The sequence below is a fragment of the Hirundo rustica genome, chromosome Z, assembly GCF_015227805.2.
Source record: "Hirundo rustica isolate bHirRus1 chromosome Z, bHirRus1.pri.v3, whole genome shotgun sequence".
In the NCBI taxonomy this organism is placed as follows: domain Eukaryota; kingdom Metazoa; phylum Chordata; class Aves; order Passeriformes; family Hirundinidae; genus Hirundo; species Hirundo rustica.
Genome location: NC_053488.1, coordinates 13,098,692 through 13,121,492, shown reverse-complemented (window position 1 = coordinate 13,121,492; position 22,801 = coordinate 13,098,692). Strand labels below are relative to the sequence as shown.

General features: G+C 39.9%; 1 protein-coding gene across 1 annotated transcript in view; it reads right to left on the bottom strand.

Annotated features, from left to right (window-relative positions):
• Positions 1-6,287: 6,287 nt before the first annotated feature.
• LOC120765713 (chondroitin sulfate proteoglycan 4-like) overlaps positions 6,288-22,801 on the bottom strand; it is a 36,836-nt gene continuing 20,322 nt past the window's right edge. The window contains 5 exon segments of the mRNA XM_040090860.1: positions 6,288-10,780; positions 10,782-11,920; positions 12,419-12,602; positions 16,882-17,054; positions 21,150-21,281. Coding sequence (XP_039946794.1) covers positions 9,869-10,780; positions 10,782-11,920; positions 12,419-12,602; positions 16,882-17,054; positions 21,150-21,281 — 2,540 coding nt within the window. The 3' untranslated portion in view covers positions 6,288-9,868.

Genomic DNA, 22,801 nt, shown 5'->3' with positions numbered 1-22,801 from the left:
AATCTCCAAGCGTGATTTTGACTGATCACACCTAGGGAACGAGACAGTGGTACTAAGTGCCATGTCCACTCATTTGTTGAACACATCCAAGGACAGTGATTTCACCACCTTCCTGGACAGCCCATTCCAATATTTAACAACCATTTCCGTGAAGAAATTTTTCCTCATGTTCAACCTGAAACACCTCTGGCACAGACTGAGGCCAGGTCCTTTCATCCTAATTCTTGTTCCTTGGGCAAAGAGGCAAACACCCACCTGGCCACAACTTCTTCTCAGGCACTTGTAGGAAGTGATAAGGTCATCCCTGAGCCTCCTTTTCTCCAGGATGAATACCCCCAGCTCCCTCAGCTGCTCCTCACAGCACTGGTGCTCCAGACCCTTCCCAGCTCCGTTGCCCTTCTCTGCACTCACTCCAGCACCTCAGTGTCTTTCTTGCACTTGTCTTACACAAGACAAAGAAAACAGTTGAATACAACCCATGAAGACTTGAAAACCAAGTAAGCATTGTTGCAAAAGCAATGGGAAAATGTATCTGTCAGGTAACTGCTGTGTGGCAGTAAAATGCTAGAAAATTTGTTTTGCCTGGGGCTCCAGGAATGTATGATGATATGATTTCTGTGGGACCATTTATGTGAGAACTGAAAATAACAACAAAAAGAAGTGGTAAAACAATTGGAGAAGAAAAACCCTCAGTATTACCATCTACAGGTGGTTGTCTGGAGAAGAAAATGTATGCAATGCCTTTGTTGCAGAACACCTGAATATTTAAACAAAAACATGCTGGGAATCAGTACCTTTACATCAAAAGAAATTGCAAATAAAAGCAGCGAGGTAGTATGTTAGACACAGAGCATTAGATATCTGAAAAATATTTTCATAGTAGCTACTGATACGGACCTGGAGCTGCCCGTGCCAAACAAAAGGAACAAGGTCTGTGTCATGAATGAGAGGTTGGTTCCCAGCTGTGGGCTACAGGACAGGGCCAGTCTCCATTCCCCATGGGCTGCCAGCACTCACCAGTCAGTGACTCAGGTAACAGCTAAGCCAGCTCAGCAGTTCTCCTCAGAATGCCCTGGAGGATCCTCCACAGGAAAACATATTTTCCCATGCTTTTTGCACATAGTAATGGAAAAAGAAGTCTTCTTACTGAAGTCTTGACCCTGGTTCTCTGGAGAGCACCCTACATGATTTAGTCCTCTTGCTCCTGCGGTATTTTTGCAAAGAGCTTGTGTGGCTCACAGGTTTGGATTCTTTTCTGGAGTGGAAGGGGACATTTTCTCAATCAGAGATAGAGGGTTTAATCTGGATTTCCCCAATATTACATGAATGCCCCCATCACCGTCCTTACCTAACCACACCAAGACTTTCCCAGTGTATATGGGATTTGCAAACCTAGTGGCAAGATGTAGGCTAGAGCTGGATCACTTGAGACCCTGAACTGCCAGTCCGGACTCTCTACTCCATCATTCAGCAGAGTGTAAATCCAAGGCAAGCCCAAAGAAAGGCCATTCTGATTTCAGCATTTTCCAGTGAAACCAGGCACTGTCAGGGCTCCTACTGGAGTGCTGAAGGTTTGGTGGGTGATGGTGTTGGTCATCAATGGGCAGGTATGGCGATTCCAGGTCATTATTCTTCTCTAACCTCAGAGTGAAAGATCTCTCTTGATGTTCTTCCACTTTATCAGTGGCTTTGGCCTACCCATGAGATTTCACAGGCTGAGCAACATCCTAGTGCCAACAGTGCTTGCTCCCATTACACCCCCATGTGAGACCCCTCTGAGTCAGGTTTGACAGAGCAAATTGATGCAGAGTCACTTCCAAGCAGAGAGGCTACAGACTTGCTGTGTAACTATCCACATTTCTGGGATCCATTTTCTTTTCAAAGAATGTAAGAGTCCTGTTTGTCTGTCCTAAAAGCAAGAGAGGCCATGCCATTTCCTGTGTCTGTGGAATCTTCAAAGGCAGTTTGCAGAGACTTTGAGTCAAGCATCTCCCTCTTTTAATATCACATGCTTGTGCGGAAGCTATTAATCACTTGTGTCATCTATTCTAGCATGGGACAAAAAGTTGAGCTCAGTTAAATACTTAGTAAATATAAATATCTCCTAATAGGAAAACAACTTCCATTCCTCTATGGAAATTGTAAACAAGAAAACAAAACCTTTTTGAGATACTTGCTGGATCCACCTTTGCTATTTTTTAAGCACATGCAGTCAGTATAACAAGTTGGATGATTTACCCACACAGCATCCAAACACATTTCCAGTTACAGCTGGTCTGCACTTGCTAAAGAAAGGCACTCGGTTTCAGTGGACTCTGTATTGGCTGTACAAACAACTGGCTTCATAATTTTTGCTTTATTTTGTTTATTATATCAATAAACAGGTCCATGTCTTGCATACCAGGAAAGAGCACGAAGACAAAATAATTTTTTCTATTTATTTTGAATTATTCTACAATAGAATGCATAGCAGGGTTGGTGTGTTTTTCTTCCAAAGCAGTAGAAGCTGGACAAGTTGCCAACAGCAGCCATGCTATTCCTTGAAATACACTTACCACTCCAAGAAGTTACAAAGACTTTCAAACATCTGAAGTACCAGAAACTTTCTGTTCCAAAATCTATGCAGAGGAATCTCTTCTCATTGAACTTTCCCATAAAATAAACACACATTGGTGATTTGTGGCCTATGAGCAATTAAACCATGTAACAGTTCCTTAACACAGACAAGTGAATTCCTAGGCAGTCAGACTTGTTGAAGAAAATGACAGCACGCACAAAGGAGAATGACTTAAACTATCAGTGAGGTAATGGGCAAAACTGCATTCAGTATGTACATCCATTCTACACAGACTAGCTCTAGAGCCTGGGAGGAGAGTAGAACTATTCCAGTATCTGACAGAGAGTCTGATTTATATATGTGCTTATATATTCTTCTGTGTTCATGTTAAAAAAGGTTTCTTGGGTTTTTTTCAAGGAAGTTGAAACTCTAAAGCAGAACATGTACTCGCACGTTTCTTAGCAAAATACATCCCTTTGCTCACAGCTGCCAGCCTAAGACCTCCCCAGCAGGATGGCAGTAGGGCATCTGTGAAACTAGACCAGGACTCCACTGCACGACAGCCCCTGAGAGCAACCCCTTCTTCTGCAGCTGCACTGAAGATGCAGGAGAGGACTTCTCCCTGGCAGCGCTGGAGGAGCGCAGAAGGGACAGGCAATGAAGGCTCTCATCCTCTGTCCGTGCAGCAGCCTAGTGGGACATGCAATAGGCTGCTAAATGTTGAAGGTCTGCCAAGCACAGCACAAGCTGAGCTCGGTGTTGAGGGAACAAGCTGCTGCTTGCTGAACTGTGGAGCCACAGAGAGGCTCCATGAACCCATTTTACAACCTTGCAGGTGTTTTGGGGAACCAAGGAAATGGAAATGGGTTTAAAGTGCCTCTAAGTTTAAACTGTGGGTTCAGAATAGAGTAGGCCATTACAGAGATAGTGGTGACCAACCATTACCTCCCTCCTTGCTCTTGAATGGCTTGCACAGGAGTACTGGTCTTCTGAGGGCAGATCCCATGCTCAGAACCAAGGAGATGCCTCTGAATCACAGAAATCAGCACCATAGGGAAGACTAAGTGAACCTAAGTGCTGCAACCAGGAAAAAGGTGATTTCAGGAAGGAAAATGGGCACTCACTGATGATTATATTGCAGCATTCCTATAAGTGTATAGGACTTTAAATGGCTAATACAGACTGAGACAGTCAATGTCTCACTCAGACAGTCAATGAAAAAGGCAGTTGTTTGTTCTAGTTGATTCATCCCACTTTTGCTTACTTCTACACCAAATCTAATCTTATCCTAGTGTTGATTTTAAACAGTATTTTGTGCAGCCATTTGTAAATGAGATCAGCTCTCCAGATACATTCATTTCTTTCAAGGATTACTGGATCTTAATTAAGATCCATTTTTGTCTGTGTAGTTAGCTTAGTGCTCAAAATCAAGACCTCTGTTGCCTTACTCATAAATACCTTTCAGTATGTGATTACTACATTTACCATTAATCATTAACTGCTTCCAAATAATACTATCAGGCAAAATCCAAATCAAGTTCATCCTTTTCCTTTCTGCACCTTGACCAAGACCCTAGGAACACTACAATTCTGTTTTTAAGGTAACATTCATGCTAACAGACCTAACATCTGAATTACACCCTAAGCAACTTAACTCAGGCAGTCTGCATGGTGGTTATATAAAGAAGGATTTTAGTGATCTGATGAACTCCACAACTGGATTTCTTGAAAGAACCTTCTTCAAGTCAAAATTCAAAATGTTAATGCCATAGATTTATTTCTAATAGAAATAATAGCTCTTGCCAGCTGCAGAGGGAAACAAAAGAAAAGGCAAACTGAGCTTCTAGGTTTTGACACCCCTCTCTAAGCAAGACTCTCCCTTCTAGTAGGAGTAAAACTCACCTTGACACTTTCTCTTCCCAGGCAGTGTGGCAGATCCTAGCCTGTTTGCCTAAGGCACAGCCCAGCACATAATTTTGCCTTTCAAACAAACCCATGGGTCTGCTTCCAAATGACCTTCCCATTTTTAGAAACTCCATCATTTTCCTCACCCAGAAAGCTTGCCTCTTTAATCCTCCCATTTCCTCCCGTCTCTCTAACCAACCCCTTCCTCAGCATACACTGCCAGCAAAGCAGCTTCCCAGGGGCTTTGTATGTCTCAACTTCCTATGTGCCTCTCCCTTAGAGATTCAATTTCATTGATATGTACTTGAATGTCTATACTTGTATAGGAAATGCAAGCTCTTGATTACTCTTTCTTCATTTTCTTGTGAATTTCCCCAATAATGTGTTTTCATGCACTACATCTTGTACCTATGCAAGGTAACTGGAACAAATCACTGTGATCGTTTTACACTCTGATCTACTGCCCATCTTCATGCAAGGAGTTCAGACACCCCCAACCCAATGCTCAATCTGCTCCTCCTTTGTTTTTCCCCAACAAATTTATGTAAACTAATGCCTCTCGCTGTGAAGCTGTGCAAATGCTTTGCAGCTAAAACCTCAGTCTGCAAATAACTTCAGGTCTAGCAGTGCCTATCAGTATGTATAAAGCATTCACACAGAAATAACCAAGCAGCAAGACTGGAAATGAGGAAATGATCACATAAACCAAGGACTTCACCATGTAGGATCTCCCTACAAACAGATGTGAAAATATAGATTTCACCAGTTGCAATGAAAGAACATTTTGTTCTGGGACTGCACTTGGGATATGCAAGCTCTGGCAGAAATAATTCAGCTTGAAATGAGTGAAGATAAATAATTACAGTTTCCATTGACTATGCCAGGACAATTATTTTCAGCCCATTTAAAAATATTCACAGAACGTACTTCAACATAGGATCACAAGGACTGACTTCAAAAAAGTGGTGCAAAGCAGATTGGAGGCCACGTAAGTAGACTCTGCTGAATTAGGAATTGTAGAAGGTAGCAAAGGCTACTGCAGCAAAAGTTGTAGCTGGCCCTCACCCGTATTTTAATAAGAGGAAAATGTAAAGAGTTTATCACCATTTCTGTCGTGTTTTCTCTTCTTTCTAAAGCAGTATTTTCTAAGGTGTAGGAGGGAGACATAACTCACTACTGCTGACAGATGTCTGTGCACAGGGCACTGATTCACAGTGTATGGGAAGCTGCCCCCCAGGGCCACCAGCATTTCTGATGTCTCTAGAGGAAGTTCCTTACCTCAGTTTACATGAACAACTACAAACTAGCTACATTCTGACTGAGGGGAAAAAAATTGAGTTGAACAGTTCATTTGGTGTGAGGCTGAAGTGAGGGGGTACTTTTGGTCAAGATGAAAATCAAAGAATAAACAGCACTGATGTATTAATGTATTTAAGAACCTGATATTTTAAAATCAGCTGCAGTTAAATAACAGAAAATATTTCTGAAATAAACTCAGCGCAGTCCTGTTTGAACAAGTTCAAATCAATGCATTTATTTTGAGGTTACATTCCTGCAAGTGCTACTAGACCTAGCCAGGTTAGGAGCACCTGATGAGATGTCTCCCCTTTTCCAGCCACACACACCGAGTTGCACTGGGCACAGGATAGCAGCCACTGCAGCACATGTGCAATTTTAAAAATACATTAGAAAACTCAGAAAAATGCTGTTACTGGCAATGGGATTCTCTTGTGTCTCTGCACTTCGCAGGTCTTAAAGAAAGCACAAAAGCATTAAGTGCATGGATTATAAACAAAAAGTTTATTGACTTAACATACGTTTTCAAGGCACTTGGATGCAAAAGTTTAGAACTCCATTTGGTAAAAAGGGGAAGCTTCAGAAACCCCATCTTCACTAAATAGAATGAACAACTTCAAGGCCAAGGGAAACAGCCAATATTCAAGCCAGATTCTGACCATAAAATATGTGAGTTCCTAGAATCTCAAAAGAATCCATAAGCACAAAATGGGCTGGGTTTTTTGTTGTTTTTTTTTTTTTTTGCATTTTCTAGATTGACTGTAACTTAGGAAACCCAGTATGAGATTCATCCCAGCTAGATATATCACCTCAAACCCGGACTAGCTAAGCCAGAGCAGACTTAGCTATATCAAACATCTATATATGAACAGGATAAACCCTCCTCTACCAAAGACTATTCACCACTGTCTACAGGGAAAGTTTAACGCAATCAGAGTTTTTAATTTTGGGCGTTTTTTTATTAGGGGTTCAGGGTGGGATTTTAAAGCTAAATTCATATGTAGTTATCACTTACAATATTACCTCTGCATTTTGCATTAAACCAAGCAATCACTGATCAAAACTAAACTTACATTCATATAAAGTTTTCATCAAAACATTCCATAATATGGCAGGCACTTTGGCACAGTTGACTCACAGCAGCAAAAACTGAGGAAGAAAACTGAATACTGGCACACTTCCCTAATTAATTATGTGTTAAGGCTGATTTTAACTAAGAAAACAAAAACAAAACTGAAAAAAAAAAAGCTCAATGCTTTAAAAATTGAGCAAAATGCACAAGATACAATACCATTATGGCTAATCTACTTTAAATGAGCATCTGTTGTCAACCAAAACCATGTCGGAAACAGAACAAGATTTCAGCTCCTTATGCTAAAGCCAAAAGGGCCAGCACAAATTCCACCACGTTTTTTGATCTTCTTATGTAGTACTTTTTTTTCTCCTAGAATGCCAACACTCGAACGCAAGAATCCCCATTGAGTTGTGGAGTTATAACTGCACTGGGGTTTTTTTGACTATTGTCATGGTCTCATTTTTTACATCAACAGCACTACACACGTTCCATCTCCACTGCACACTGAACACCACAAATTCAGGCACACCTGTCTTTACATTGATACATTTAGCAAAATCTCACAAAGAACACATTTCATTTCTGTATATTTGTTCACCATGTCACAAGCTGACAGTGGATTTTGTCACCAGACTCCAGGAGTTTTCAGCAGTGCACTATTTTGATATCAAACTGTAGGCATACTGGCTCAGTAGGATTTGGAGCATGAGGAGTCTTTTGCTGTTGACAGGAAGGTCTCAGGGCTAGAAAAATGCTAGATAAGGCAGGCTTCTTGATGTGTCAGGAAAGTGCTGGGATTAAATTCTTTACTCCTCCTTGGAGTGTGTCCTGGAGAAGGTGTAAAGGAATCAGGTTGCTGCTACTGCATAGAAGGTGTTGGAGGCAGGCTGCATCTGAGAGCTGAGATGTGGAGGAAGCTGATGTCTGCTTGGTGCTGGTAGAAGAGGTCCCAGGAAATGCAACAGACATACAGCTGTACCTCCACAAAGGGTGCTGGGGTGTCCCTGTGGTGGCTGGAAACACCAACTCTCCAGCTGAGAGTCACTCCAAACAGTCCCAGAGATCTTCTTTGGGAAAGCAGAAAAGGTCCACCACGCAGATCTACAGTGATCCACCTGAGACAGCTGAACACCCAGAGCCCTTTACACTGATCACACATTTGAACTCACACATGGGCATCAGGGAAGATACAGTAATGACAAACGTAAAAACTGTGTGACAAGGCTCTAACACATTTTGGTTTGAACTTATGAAGGGTTCACACCTTTAGTTTTTAGTGCTGTAACAACCAGACCAGCTGAAGATGTGGCTTGTATATTTTCCACTGACATGGACTACTCTTCTTGAAGTGGGCTCTCAAAAATGCACTACAATGATGTCTGCCCACAGCAGAGGTGGTGAAGATGAGGACTACCCCCACTGCTCCTGTGTTCAGCTCCCAGAACACAGCAGTAAGCACAGTTTTCAACTGGCTCTCTTTGTGGGTGAAAATTTCCCAAAACTGCAATCTATAAATGACAGAAACACAATCATCAACAATTTAAAAAATCATCCAAAACAAAGTAGTGTGAAATGAATAGCACCAAGGATCTTGAGGTCAGTAAATCCATTCAATAAAAATGAAAATGACAGTACCTAAATAAAATTAGGCCTAAATAAAAATGGTATTCCAGTGCTCTTACTGAGTGCTGAGACTGCTAAGAACAGTGTTTTTATAAAGAGGCTGGATGGAAGCTGTAGCAATTTAAAGGTAAAAAATAGATGAGAAGTTCACTGTTAATAAGACATTGGTTATGATCACAGCACATTTCCTTGAAGTCAGTTCATTTTCTGTAGTCAACGGGAATTTTATTATTTGTTCTCAGTGGAAATAAATTTGGGCCTTCACTGGAGACTGCACAACACTACTGAGCTTGGATTTCCAAAAATAGTGAAATATTCCCTTTGCACAGAAATTATTGCACATTTTATAACCAGAGCAAAGTTGGAGTACATAGCACTTGGTAGTAGTGCATAAGGCTTATTTGTTCAGTGTTCTGGAAGATGAAGGGTAAACAGAAGTTTCAGAAGAGGATACACACCATATTGCAGGATTGCTTCTGTCAGTAGCTCCAAGACACATGGCAGTATGCAGCACAGGACTTGATTCTACTGCCATCTGCTTGAGTACATAGACTCAAGAGAAAGCTATGTTTGCTTCACTGAAAGCAGAAATTTACCCCTTTTTTCTGGAGCAGGAAATTTTACGCACATCCAGACATAATCTAAGCCTAAAGGTAATTAAGCTGACAGGCTGACTGACAGATACTCAGTTTTTGCCATGTGGAATAGAAGGTAAGATGTCTTTTACCAGATTTCAGACACTAAAGGCTAGAGTTCAGTACCAAATAAGGAAAAAAGAAACCAAAAGAACAAACAACATCTCACAGTATTCCACCAGAATCCTCATTCACTGTTGTACTGTTGTTGCTGAATTGAATTCTGGATATCCAGTTCAGCAACCTGACAAAATATTTAGTTTGTTTCTTTAGTATTGGCCTCTGAACAGCCTTCAGGTCAAAAATACATTATTGAAACTAGCACCATGGAAAAAATATTGAAACAATTTGAAGTTCTTCAAAGAGAAGTAGTGATTCAGAAGGAATAAAAGACCTTTATAGCGAAGTTCGTTTCGTTTTTTGTTGTGATTTTTTAAAAATCTATTAAAAATATATAAACCTTGACAGAGCATTCTATTTTACTTGTCATGGGAAAAAAACACTGCATATATGGGGTGCACTCAAAATCGATGAGGCCAAATTCCCCACTGATTTAAGTGAGAATTTTGCTGATGCACTAATGGCAAATCTTCTATTATGGCCACTGTAATCAGTATGATGATGATGATTATTTCATAGGTATTTAGATTTCATCTAACACACAGTGTATCATTTGACCTATATAATAAATGAGTGTATTAAAGAACAAATTATATGTCAACAATATAGATTCACTTTTCCATACTACATCAATTAGCATGACCAAAACTTGTGTAACTATACCCAGTACTGATTGCGCTTCAAAGTTGGGTTTGTTTTTCGACAATATTGGATCATTTCAGGATTGAGATTTAGAAAGCTATTTTTCAGATACCTTTCTGTAGTTGGAGAAACCACTGTAGGAAGCAGTTGTTCATGTTTTACTGCCACAAATGTTGAGGCTGTACTTCTCTCAGGCCCCTTTAGGAGGGGAGTCACTGTGACAGCGGGCACAGTCAAGCTCCGTTCCAGACATTGATCTGCACTACTGAGGATTGCATCTGTTTGACTTTTGACTAAAGGTTTTGTCCTCTCTTTCTTCTGACACATTAACAAAATGCACACAGAAGTAACAGCAACAATGAGTAGCACAGACACCAAGACTAGGGGGATAATGATGTACCAAGGGTTGCTTTCACCTGCCTGCTCTCTAGGACTCCTAGCATTAACCTGGTTTGTAGTCTTCAACTCCACAGACACACTTGTCTCCACTGCCTGATTCAGCAATGGACCTTCCTCATGTAGGTTTTCCCAGTGATTCTGCTCTGGCCATATAGTTGGTTCAGTCTTCTGTGGTGCTATTGCAGGCTCTTCATTCTGTGAGGAGGCTAGTGCCTCATCCTTTGAGGCAGAGTGAGCCTTGAAAGTGGTTGTGCTGGTTACAAAAGGCACTTCTGTTGTTAAACTTTGCACAAGTGGAGGACTGTGTGGCACAACAGAATACTGAAAACAACCAATAGCAGGCTGCACAGCATCTGCCCTGAGTACAAATGTAAATGAGTCATTCAACAGATCAAGGCCCGTCATATTTGTGTCTATGTCTAGCAGCAGAATACCACTATCAATGTCAGCCTGGGTGAACACCTGAGTATCTTCAAACACTGCATCATTCACAAATCTTTTCTTTACAATCCTTCCATGAGAGGGGGGGCACTATCACTTCAAATCTAGGATTACTGTTTGTCAAATTGGCTAGCTCAGAAGCATCCAGGTCACTGCTTCCAAATTTGTAAGTTGCTTGATTTGGAATCCGCAGGCCAGATACAATTTGTACTAAAGGCTTTGCTGTGATATTCAGCACTTGTCCTGTTAGATTGCCTTCTGCAGTATAAAGCATAAACTCCAGTACTTCATGGGAAGCAGTGAGATTTGTCAGGTGGTAAAAGAGCCTTCCCGAAAACAAATCTGCCTGCTCAAATTTAGTAACCTGCTCATCTCCAATCATGAGGTGCCCATATTTGAGTGGCTGAGTTATTTCATACATGATATTAGTGCTTCTTCCATTTGTGACAGCTGAAAGCTGAACATCAGTAATTGTGACAGATGTCTGGCCCTGTGGCAGCACAATATTGGTAAGGTTGACTAGGACAAGTGCAATTGGTACGACTTCAACACTGAACAGTTTGTATAAAGGGCGATGTTTACCATCAGTCACACTGAAATAAAACACTCCAGAAGATGAACTTCCATCCTGTACAAACCAGACTTTACCACTGTCAACATCAGCTTGTGTGAAATCTTTTATAGAGACACTAAGATTGCTTTTCATTGCTAAATAACCGTTATTGGGGTTGCTAACAATGGTGTATATCAGCTCAGCTGGGGCATTATCTAAGTCTTCAACTTTCAGATTCTCTGCCCCCAGCATTGACACATCTCCCTGCAGGACTTTCAAGTGCAGCCTTTTAGTCTTCAGTTCTGGAGATTGATCATTCACTGGGAAAACAGTGATATTAAACATCTCCTCTAAAACCTCACTACGGGGTTTCGTAGCAGGCTTGCTCTTTAGGTTTAACCAAACAGCAAAAGTGAAATTGTCATTTAGAGATTCAGAATTATCATGTATGTACAAAACTCCAAATTTGTCCAGTACATATTGGGAGAAGTTAGGCTTTTCTTTGGTAACATTTCGTTCTCCAACAACCATCATGCCATGTTGAGGTAAGGACAGAACCTGATACCAGACTTCATACATGGAGCGCTGTACATCAGGTAGCTTAATCAATAGGTTTGAAGCATCTAAATTTGTTTTGTTGATTAATACTCTACCTCCTTCCTGGACAACGGCACCTAGAAATGAAAGAGAATCTTAGAAACTGAACATTTTATAGTTGCACTATTTTAGAAACTACATATCAAACACTGATGATGCTCAAAAATTTTTCTCGTTTGTGGTATCTTTGATTTCCATACATCATGGCTAAAAATATATTATCACTACTTTTAAAACACAATTAGATATAAGAGACAAGATTGTTCACTGATGCATACACTAAGATTAAAGAAATACCAGTACCTCAAAGCTTCTGATAGTGTTTTGCATCTACCACTATAGAAAACAAAGTATCTTCTACAGCAGCAGGAAGCATCAAACATATGTAGCTAAGACATTTCTAAGAGTGAAGTGAACATAGCTTTCCAAGACACTACCCTATAGTACTCTGTGTCTCAGAAGTATTCTGGTCACTGCTTACTGCAAAGAAAGAAATTTTCGGTTTTTCGCCACTTTTCAGTGGACCTCTCAGAGATCCAAAACAATTTTGAGCCCAAAGAGTAAAGCATTTTTACCTGTATTTGCTAGAAGACGACTATTCTGATCATGCCTGTCAATTTCATATGAAATGACAATATGGAACATCTGTATATCCAGAGCTGATGGTGGAGAGGAGACAGTAAATGTAAAGAAATCTTCCGCACTCCAGTCAGCTGACTTAGAATATAAGTGTTCATACATGATCACACCTTCATCAACCTGTTCCAGGTACAGAGAACACACACATGTAAGAGGAAGGTGATTATAAACAGAGGAATGTTAAGGACAGAAGAAATATCTTGAGAACATTGTTCAAAGAGACCTTTGTACCTTAGTCCATGCACAGTGTATAAAGAATGGTTTACATTGCAAAAGACCTGTAAGATCAAACCCAACTGTTAATCCAGCACTGCCAAGTCCACCAGTAAACCACGTCCCATGTGCCACATCTACATGTCTTTTAAAATATCCAGATTGGTGATTTTTTCTGGACAGTCTGGTTCAATACTCGGCCATGTTCTGCAGAAGAAAGCCATTAAATTCCATTTAAAGCTCCCCTGGCACAGACTGAGGCCATGTCCTCTCATCCTAATTCTTGTTCCTGGGGCAAAGAGGCAAACACCCACCTGGCCATGATCTCCTTTCAGCCAGTTGTAGAGAGTGACAAGGTCACCCCTGAGCCTCCTTTTCTCCAGGATGAACACCCCCAGCTCCCTCAGCTGCTCCTCACAGCACTGGTGCTCCAGACCCTTCCCCAGCTCCGTTGCCCTTCTCTGCACTCACTCCACACCTCAGTGTCTTTCTTGCACTGAGGGCCCAGACCTGGACACAGCGCTCGAGGTGTGGCCTCACCAGTGCCCAGCACAGGGGGACAATCCCTGCCCTGCTCCTGCTGGCCACACCACTGCTGATCCAGGCCAGGATGCCATTGCCCTTCTTGGCCCCTGGGCACACCCTGGCTCACGTTCAGCTGCTGGCACCAGCACCCCCAGGTCCTTTCCAGCCACTCTGTCCCAGCCTGTGGCACTGCCTGGGGCTGCTGTGACCCAAGGGCAGGACCCGGCCCTGGGCCTTGTTGAACCTCACACCATCGGTCTCAGCCCATCAATTCAGCCTGTATGTACACAGATTATCCTGCATTTCTCTTTCTCTTAAGGTGGACTCTGTGTAGCCAGATAAACACCTGAAAGTAAGTGAAATGTTACTGGGCATGAACGCTTAATAAAAGCCTTACATGAAGAGCAGAGAGATATAGAACATTGAGAAACTATCTCAAACTAGCAATGGTAATGGTGATCATGAGCTCAGATTGATTTGACTCATTGGCACTGTATTTTTAGTAAATCAGGGTATCGTATGTCTAGAGTTTTCTTTGTAAGGACACTAACAGGGTGGAATTACTTGTCTTGAAAAAGCATATGAAAGGCTGAATGCTTTAGAAGGACTTCGATGAAGTTATTTCCTGCAAATAGCAAAAGATATTTGGTAAGACAGGAAAAAATCTGGTTTGTCCTATCCTAGTCTGCACTGCCATTGCAGATCATCATCCTCAAGGAATCTAACCAGTCCACTGTGCATAATCAAGCCTCAAAGTATTGCAAGATACTGCAGTAAATCTCCAGAGAAACAAATGCACATACAAGATAAAACCATTTATCTCTTTAGACCTCAAAGCAAAAGGCAGTATTTTCAGATTATTTCTCATCAGTTGGAACTATACCAAAATTTCAAGATCAATACTGTAATACATTGGAACTGCAATAGAATTTCTAATGATAGCAAGACTAGAACACTTACTGAATCCAGTAGATTCAGTGTCTGACCTGCTTGATAATTCATTCGCTGGCTGGAGAGATGACAGCTACACCTATTAAATCCCTGGCAAGTTTCCAGACAGCCACTGACCTGACCTGCACGTTAGTTTGTAATTGCCAGAGAGATCTCTGTCTGAGATGGTGCTGGTTTTAAATTTACTATTTTAACACACTCCTCGCTCCCTGCAAACACCTTGGAGGGACTCATTAGTACACATTTCTATCACATATGCTTGAAAGATGTGAAAAAAGAAAACAAGACCCCCCCTGCTTCTATCACAGATAAAGCATTTTAGCTGTACAGAATCTGAAGTGTGAATACAGAGAGACTGAATCCTGAAATTCTGCAACAGCCCCCACTGAGATCACTACACAAACCGGGCTTTCAAGGTCATTTGTCTCAGCAGCCTCAAAACCATCCCAATTTTTCTCTAAAAAATTTATACTGATGTGAGGAAATCCTTCACGCACATCTCCAGGTTTCTGTTTTCCCTATACCAATTTAGTTCTTAATGGCTACTACAGGACAAAAATAAGAATAGCAAAAGGATATGTTAGTTCTGGGTAACTTTCCAAAATCTCTCTAGGACTTCAAGCTGAGGACAGCAAGTTTTTGTAAAAAATACAGGCACAATACACATCCCTTAAATTCAGTGGTGTTTAGTATCAATCTTAATTGGTTGGTTGGTTGGGGTTTTTTTGACTGCAAATCCATTCTAATGTCTGGGCTAAGAACAGAATGGAATTGGTGAGATTTCTGTGTTTACCTCTGCAATGACTCTATTGCAGACAGAAGAAGCTGTGGCTTGCTGCAAGATGAAAAAGACTCCCAAGATATCACAGAAATTACTGCAGAGAGAAACAAAAAGCAAACATTATGTTGAAAAACTGCTGTGTTACTCAGGAGTGTTTAATGTGCAAGTAATTCTCTTGTATTAGCTGAACAGCATCTGTTCAAGAAAAATGTCTTGGAATGCAATTAGTAATTCCTGTTTCTCTGTTTTTGTTCTTTCTTTTGGCAATGAAGCAATAAACCACAGAGTATATGGAGGAGTTCAGCACTCCAGCAAAAAGAATAACTACTTTTCCAATGTGAAATTTCAAGTTCCTCAACACAGAATTAAGCCCGTGAAAACCCAAAGACCTACACTAATGCAACCTTTTTTTCAATTCAAATCAGTTTTACAAGCTTATTCCCAAACAGAAACCAAATGCTTTAGTCTCTGTTACATGGTAAATGTACAATCTCTGTAATATAAATGCAATTTTCTTCACTCATATTTAACTCCCTGCGATTACAACACAGTGGACTGGAAGTTTATTTAGAATCTCTTTTCTCTCCCTTGTATCTCCTTCTCTACCAGAATAAAGAGCAAGCTTGTTGGGATACTTGAATTCCACCTGCAAGAAGTTGTTTAGCTCTACTTGTCTGAAATTAAAATGGCCAATAGAAATATCTCCAACAGACAAAAAAGCATACATATTACTTCAGCCCAAAACCTTACACGACTTACAAAGTTAAAAAGAAAGTTAGCTACACATTAGCAAAAACTAAAGCTACAGAGAATAAGTGACATGTTCTGACATGGTACTGTCCAACAAACACACATAATGGTCATATCCATAGGCAAAAAGGGTGACACTTCAAAACCTTAGCTGAAATATTTTCTGTCTAACATGGTTAACTGTTTCATCTAATACTCACACATTTTGGGATCAGAAAGGTAACAGTGTCATTATACAATTTATCTCTTTCATGAAACAAGACAAAACTCAGCAACCTTTGGAACAAGACCAATATCATAATGGGATTACACATGCTTTTTATGAGAACTATTCTGTGTTCATCTTGATTTATAAAGTCCAGGAGGAGACCCATTCCACAACCATCCTTGCTCAGGTTGTTTCAAAGTCTGATGATGGCAAATAAAAATGTCAAACCTTTTTCCAAGTTTTACTGCCCAAGTTTCAAATTCTGGCCAATCCTTATTCCTTCACATACAAAATCAAATAGCCACATTTAAAATCTGTAAACATATGTTTTCCCATAAACATAGTCAGAAGTTTGACTCCCTTATATCTCCCTCATTTCAATTTTCTGAGAATAACTTAATGCATGCTGCAGATAGTTATATCCAGATTCTGCAAGTGTACAAGTAATTCCTTTTGCAAAATCATTTTTCCATCAAGTTATATAAGCTGCAACATTTTAGTCATTCAGTAAGAGAACCTGTATCACAGTTAGGATACTTCAAACACTAATACCACAGCAAATCCAGTCAATAAAAGTCATCTTGGGGACACTCCTGAGGACTGTGTTCAGCTGAAATGAATCTGATACTTGGACTTTTCTGCTCCTCCTGTCAAAAACTAAAAGCTTCCAACCTCTCACTGCTGGTTAATGGCACCAGAACAGTTCTTCTTGACAAAAAGTGTTTCAAGCAAAACAGTGGGAATTGCCAAGACCCTACTAGCATCCAAGCAGAAGGGAACAAAGGCTCCTCTTGTGCTCATTACTAGATGCCAGATATTTAATAACAGTAAATCTGGGTGATTGCACTGATGGGTCACATATGCCTAGTTACTTAACAGATATAAATGGATCACACAAAGAATGAACAACTGAGATGCCTTCTGAAGTAACCATCTACCCCTAAACTAGTTGTCATAAAGTAAATGCTTACCATAGACTGTGTAAAACTGAAGATTTCCTGAGAAGTATTATCAGAATCTACTCTGATCAGCCTTCCAAGTTTTGGGGAACTTACAACCACAAAAGTTATAGTTCTGTTTCCTGCATTGGTCACATCATTGGTTACAGCTTTCAGATCTTGTTGTGAAATAGGTTTCCTGGAACCTAAAAAAATGTCAAGTATAGGAAGAAGATTTACAATAGCATTTTTTTCCAAAGTCAAGGTTTTGTATGCACAACTCACTCTCATGAAGGTATTCTACTTAGCATTTTAACAACATTTTATAGGATCAGCAGGGTTACTCTTTTTCTAGTTACCTTCTGGTTACAACCCTTCCACAGCTTTTTCAAATAAAAGGCCGATTAGTAGGTTCTACCCTTGTTCAAAAAATGCATTCTCTTCAGCACATATAATTGCTAAATACTGGCTTCTTCAAAAACTACCCGAAGTACAGAATAGAGCATGAATAAGAAGCTCTGTTTCTACATCACATGTCTAGAACCTAATGCAAGCTCCAGTGTTTTTGGTATCCCCAGCTGCCACAGAAGATATAGGTGATTCAACTGAGAGAAGCCTCAACACCACAAAGTTTCTAGTGAATGCATAAACCAAAATCAATCATCAACAAAAGTACGCTTTATCAATATGAAATAGGATTTTCATTAAATAAAATTAAAACATAAGTACTGAATTTAAAAAACTAGGAAGAACACCACATAACAGAAATAAGAGACAACTGAAATAATGTATTATTTATTAAGATAGATGGAGACTTGAGTGGTAACAAAATCCTTTTAATACATAGCACCACACAAGCCTTACTAAGGTTACTACCTTCTGGCTTAAAGATTATAAAGAGTTTCCTGGCATTAGTCATACTTGGACAATTTTTGACAGAGCTGGAGCAGTAATTTCCTAAAAGCTAGTAATTTCCTAAAAGAAATATATATATATATATGGCTTATTTTTGATGCAGTTTCAGGGTACACCACCAGCAAACTAAAATTTATATTCAATGACAATTTTGGAGGAGCAAGATTCCCATCATCCTACTGCCCCTCTATCCCCACTTCTGCCTCTGTTTTTCTCTTCTCCTTGAGCAACAAGGTTATATAGGTTTCAATACATAATTTCAAAGACTATATGGTAGTAAATATACTTGAAGTCTGAATTATCAATCCATCTTAAATAAAGCATTATGTTCATACAAGAATAACACAAAATAACATAACATAACATAACATAACATAACTAAATAAATAAATAAATAAATAAATGCTACACTATTCAGAAGAAAAAAAATATAGTAAGGACAGTGAAGAATAAGGATGCTTTGAAAGCCATTATTAATACCAAGAGTCTGCTTGTTCACACCTGCTTGTGCTCTGGTTCAAGTAACAACTACTTTAAAACAAAGCTATTATCTTCTGTCTCTGCCGGTTTTCCCATTTTTACCTTCCCATGTCTCTTTGCGTCCATACTGTTTTGAAAAGTGAAGGAGTTTCTCACGTTGAGAAAAACTCTCTCAGATAGTATCTAATTCAGAAGTCTCCCATCTCCTCCTCTCCTTTTTCCCTTTTTTCTGTGACAAGGAGGGAGGGAACCATGACCTTGTGCATACAACAGATGTGGTAAAGAATGTACAACTTAGCACAACAGTTAATCAGACTACATAAATCTGCAAATGCAGTTATTTATCAATATCCTGCTAGTTATGCAAATCAAGCCTTATTGCCTTAACAGAGTAGGACAGAATAACTCTAAAACATGGTCACACTGGAAGTTACTGCTCCAATTTTTCATGACCACACCAGGCTATCACACCACCCGCATCACAGAGTAGGGCCATGGGGAGCAAGGACATCTGTCACAAAACCTAACAGGCCTGACCTCACCCACTGAACACCACAGGCTGAAATACAGTCTAGAGACAGAGACAACAAAGCCTATCATGCTCTTCTGTAAAATGGTATCCTCCCCCAAACACCATCTTCTCTTTCACCCACTTCTGACCTGAGAATTGAGAACCTTCCCTGGCACCCACAGTAGTTTTCTGGTCTGACACCTCAACAGGGAAAGGAAGGTTATTTGCCAGCCAGTGGACTGGGTGAAGGAAAATGAAGTGAGAACACTGCCTGTGTGTTCCCAATCACAGAAGGAGAGGTCACAAAAACACCACTCAAACACATGGGACAGGAACAGAGAGAGGAGGAAGACACACAACAAGAACAGGTGACACTGAGTAAGGCCAAGCTAATCAATTCAAGTAGAGTGCAACAGCATAATTTGGTGCCTAATAATTTTGTTACGCATTTTTACAGTCTACATTTAGGATTTGGAAAATGCTTTGTTTGGCATGAGCACTCTCCCTATCACTGTTAAACAGTTACGGATCATCTCATCTACAGACTCCTTAGACAGCTCTGCTTCCAATTAGCTACGAGTCAGGCTTACTCTCCTCAAAGAAACTCAGCTTATTTCTTGTTTGAGCCTTCCTGAAGAAGTAAATCTTCCTACTGCACGTAACTAGCATGTAGCAGAAAAAGCCAATATATCTAGCAGTCAATTTTCTGAGTATGCTGAACAAAACAAGCTTCTGTTAAAACAGAAAAAAAATCTATAAATTATATAAACAGATCTGGTATACCCAACACAAAAGAAGACAGCAGTTCATGCTCTTACAAAATTGCAGAACAGTATGCTTTAGAGAATAGTTTACATCCAGTCATGAAGACATGGTGAATTCTTCACAATAAATTAAATTTTACTACTCCAGAGGGAAGATTTCTCAAGCTGGCTCAAAATTAACCTTTTCCAGTTGCACTAGAAAATTTAACAGGACACTGGTTGTTGCTTTTATATATATTAACCATTTGGCACCCTCATGGTTGTAATAGTCATTTTATGATGGCAAAGTACAGCTGGAAGTCATACAGCTCCAGAATGTCTCTAAAAAATACCATAAAGAGAACATGTAAAAAAGCTAGTAACACTTTAAAACATCTTAAAGGAATTTTGCTAACCCAAAGTAAGTGAGAAGTCAAGAAAAAAACCTGCAATCTTGGATGAATACATTTTGTAGTGCTGAAAGAAATACTGTATTTTGTAAACTGAAGAACAGATTGACAGCCTAGAGACTGCCTTCTACAGAACTATTCGGCAAACTTTTCTTACAATTATCATAGGCTTAAGATAGAATTCCAGTAAATCCCTGTGCTTAAGGCAAGCTTACACACCGAAAGTGCAGGTTAATAAGCTTTGTAAGTGGATTTATGTGAATCTCATTTATATTGACTGAATTAGAAGATCATGTTGCTAAAATCTCATTTTTTTGTTGCCCGTATTTAAGTAGCTTTTGTTACAAACCTTTGTTTATGCAACTTATATTCAGGAAGTTTAAGAAGGTAAAGTGCTCCTCTTCCATATCCAATTAATAAATCAAGGTACAGATTACAACCTCTAGAACTCTGCCAGTTCTTAGTATCTCTCTGATTCTACAGATCACATTCAGAGGCAAAAAAAAAAAAAAAAAGAAGGCAGCAGAAACAAAAGTGGGATGCAAGATATTGCTGAGAGAAAACTAATCTTAATTTCTCCTTTAATCCCGCAATAAATGTTATATTCCTAACTCAATGAGAGATTACTCTTGCCAATGCAAAGGAGTAAATAGCTCTGGTAAGACCTCTTAGCACATCAAGTCCTTCAATGGTATGATTTCATTAAAAAAATACTCAGCTGCTGAACCAACTAGCTAGAAATGCACAAATGTGAATCAAAGTTTTCAGTCTTTCTGATTCCTCATGAGTCTGTGCTGCTCTCTATAACTCATTTTAAACAAAAGAAAAGTGAACTAGCAATCTGGAAAACTTACATGTGCTATTCAGAATCTCATGTACACAAGCTTCACTCCTCTATTGCTTTTACGAGACGCTTTCGCAACCACCTAAGACATCTCTTAAGTATTTGAATGGACTACAGAGATTTTAAACAAAGCTGAATAGAAAATCTCCAGATCTTAGGCAGGCAGTGTTATTATCACATTGTACTTGAACATTTCATTGCCAGTTTATAGGACTCCAAGCATGCGCACAACAAAAAGTTAAAGACTACAAAGCTAAAAAGCAGCATGCTGTTCAAGAAAACATTAACCCTTTTTTTAAAAACACACACAAAGTTTAGTCAGTTAAGTATTTCACAAATAACTCTACATTAGGCAATATTTTAAGTGGACAAAATCATGATCATCTCAAAAAACAGACCTGGAAAGACTCCGAGTCCTTTGTTCACTTCAAGGCTAATGACCAGCATCTGAGCTGTGATGCTAAAAATCTGTCGGGGTGCAAAGTTCAAACCATCTGTCACCTGAAAGTTGAAGCCTCCAGACATTGCTCCTGTGGAAATCAAAATCATAAATTTATTCTTGTACTATTCTGTCACACAAAACACAAACATACACTGGACACCTTTCACTCTCGGCTACAGTGAAATATTGTTGAGGAATACATGCATTGCATGTAGCTCTGGGTGCAGCTGCAGTGGAGCTGCAGGCTGTGCTCTGAGAGGCAGGAGCCTGAGACAAGAGGCCCTGAACTGCTGACCCTGCTTAACAAAGGGCACCGGGACCTGCTGCCAGGGGACCAACACTTAGAGACAGGGCAGGAGCTGAGGACTCCAGACTTTTGTGGCTTAGATTGCCGAGTCTTTTGGTCAGGGTCCCCTGTCAGGGGCTCCCAGCCAGAGCTGTTATTCTGTTGTTGCACAATAATTAAATTATTTTAAGGCTACAGGCACGTGAGATTCTGCTAAGGGAAACCTGAGGTCAACTCAGTGAGGAAACCTTGTCTGACTGTGTGAGTGTTGGGTATGAAGAGAGTCAAGCAGGGCTCACTGGAGCCACCAGATGTGAAAAGGGGGTCCATCTCAACAGTCTTGGGTGGTGTCAGTGTGACTGCCAAAGTGACTTCTGGACAGGCAGACAGGAAAGCTTCCTCAGCAGTATATCCAAAATCACCCTGAAAGCAACTTTTGATCAGAGCCCTTGTAGCTTAACTAGAATTAAATAAATTGATGATGCAATTAACACATTCCCCAGAAAGAACTACTGGCTGTTGTTTCTAGTGAAGGCCAGACACCCCTTAGATATACATCAGTAAGAATGCCTCCTTCTCCTCTTTCTTCACTGACTCAGTGGAGCTGAAATCAAGTTAAATTTGCGAAGACTATGTCTCCCAGATTTCCAACTCCATTTATGTCTTAGGAGGGTCCAAAGCACTTAGGCACTCACATTTTGGCAAAGAAGGAATTTGGGGAGAGAAGTAACTAGAATGTTCTTTCATTTTGTTTTAAAGATTTGAATAAACTCTCAGGTTGTTTCCTTAGCCTCTTTGCTGCACTTCAGCTTTGATGAAGAAGGTATGTTGTCACAGCTTAAACTATTTCAGAGGTTATGTGTACTCATAATAAATGCACATTTTTCCCTTTAATCTTAGGACTTGTATGTACTTTGGCACAAGCAATAGCAAAATTATCTCCAGGAGTTTGAGTGGATTCCTGTAAAAATACATCTCAGAACTGACAGGCTGCTTTTAAGCAGAGGTTTCCCATGTTGTTCAATCAGGTAAAAAGACAAAACAAAAAAGTCAAACATTAACTTTCAAAGAATTACCGTGCCCTTCTATTTGCTTTGCCCAATTTAGCCACAAGATATTGCTACAAGAATATAGATACTGAAAGCCAGAGAGTACCACATACTTTCATGTAAAGATCATCATACCTTGCCTAACTATAAATTAACATATCAGAAGAATCAAATGCAGGTTCTGAAATTATAGTTAACAATACACCTAAGAAATGCTCTTATGCCAGGCAGCTGAAGCAGTTCTGGAAGATCTGGTCATATTGTTTTTATTTT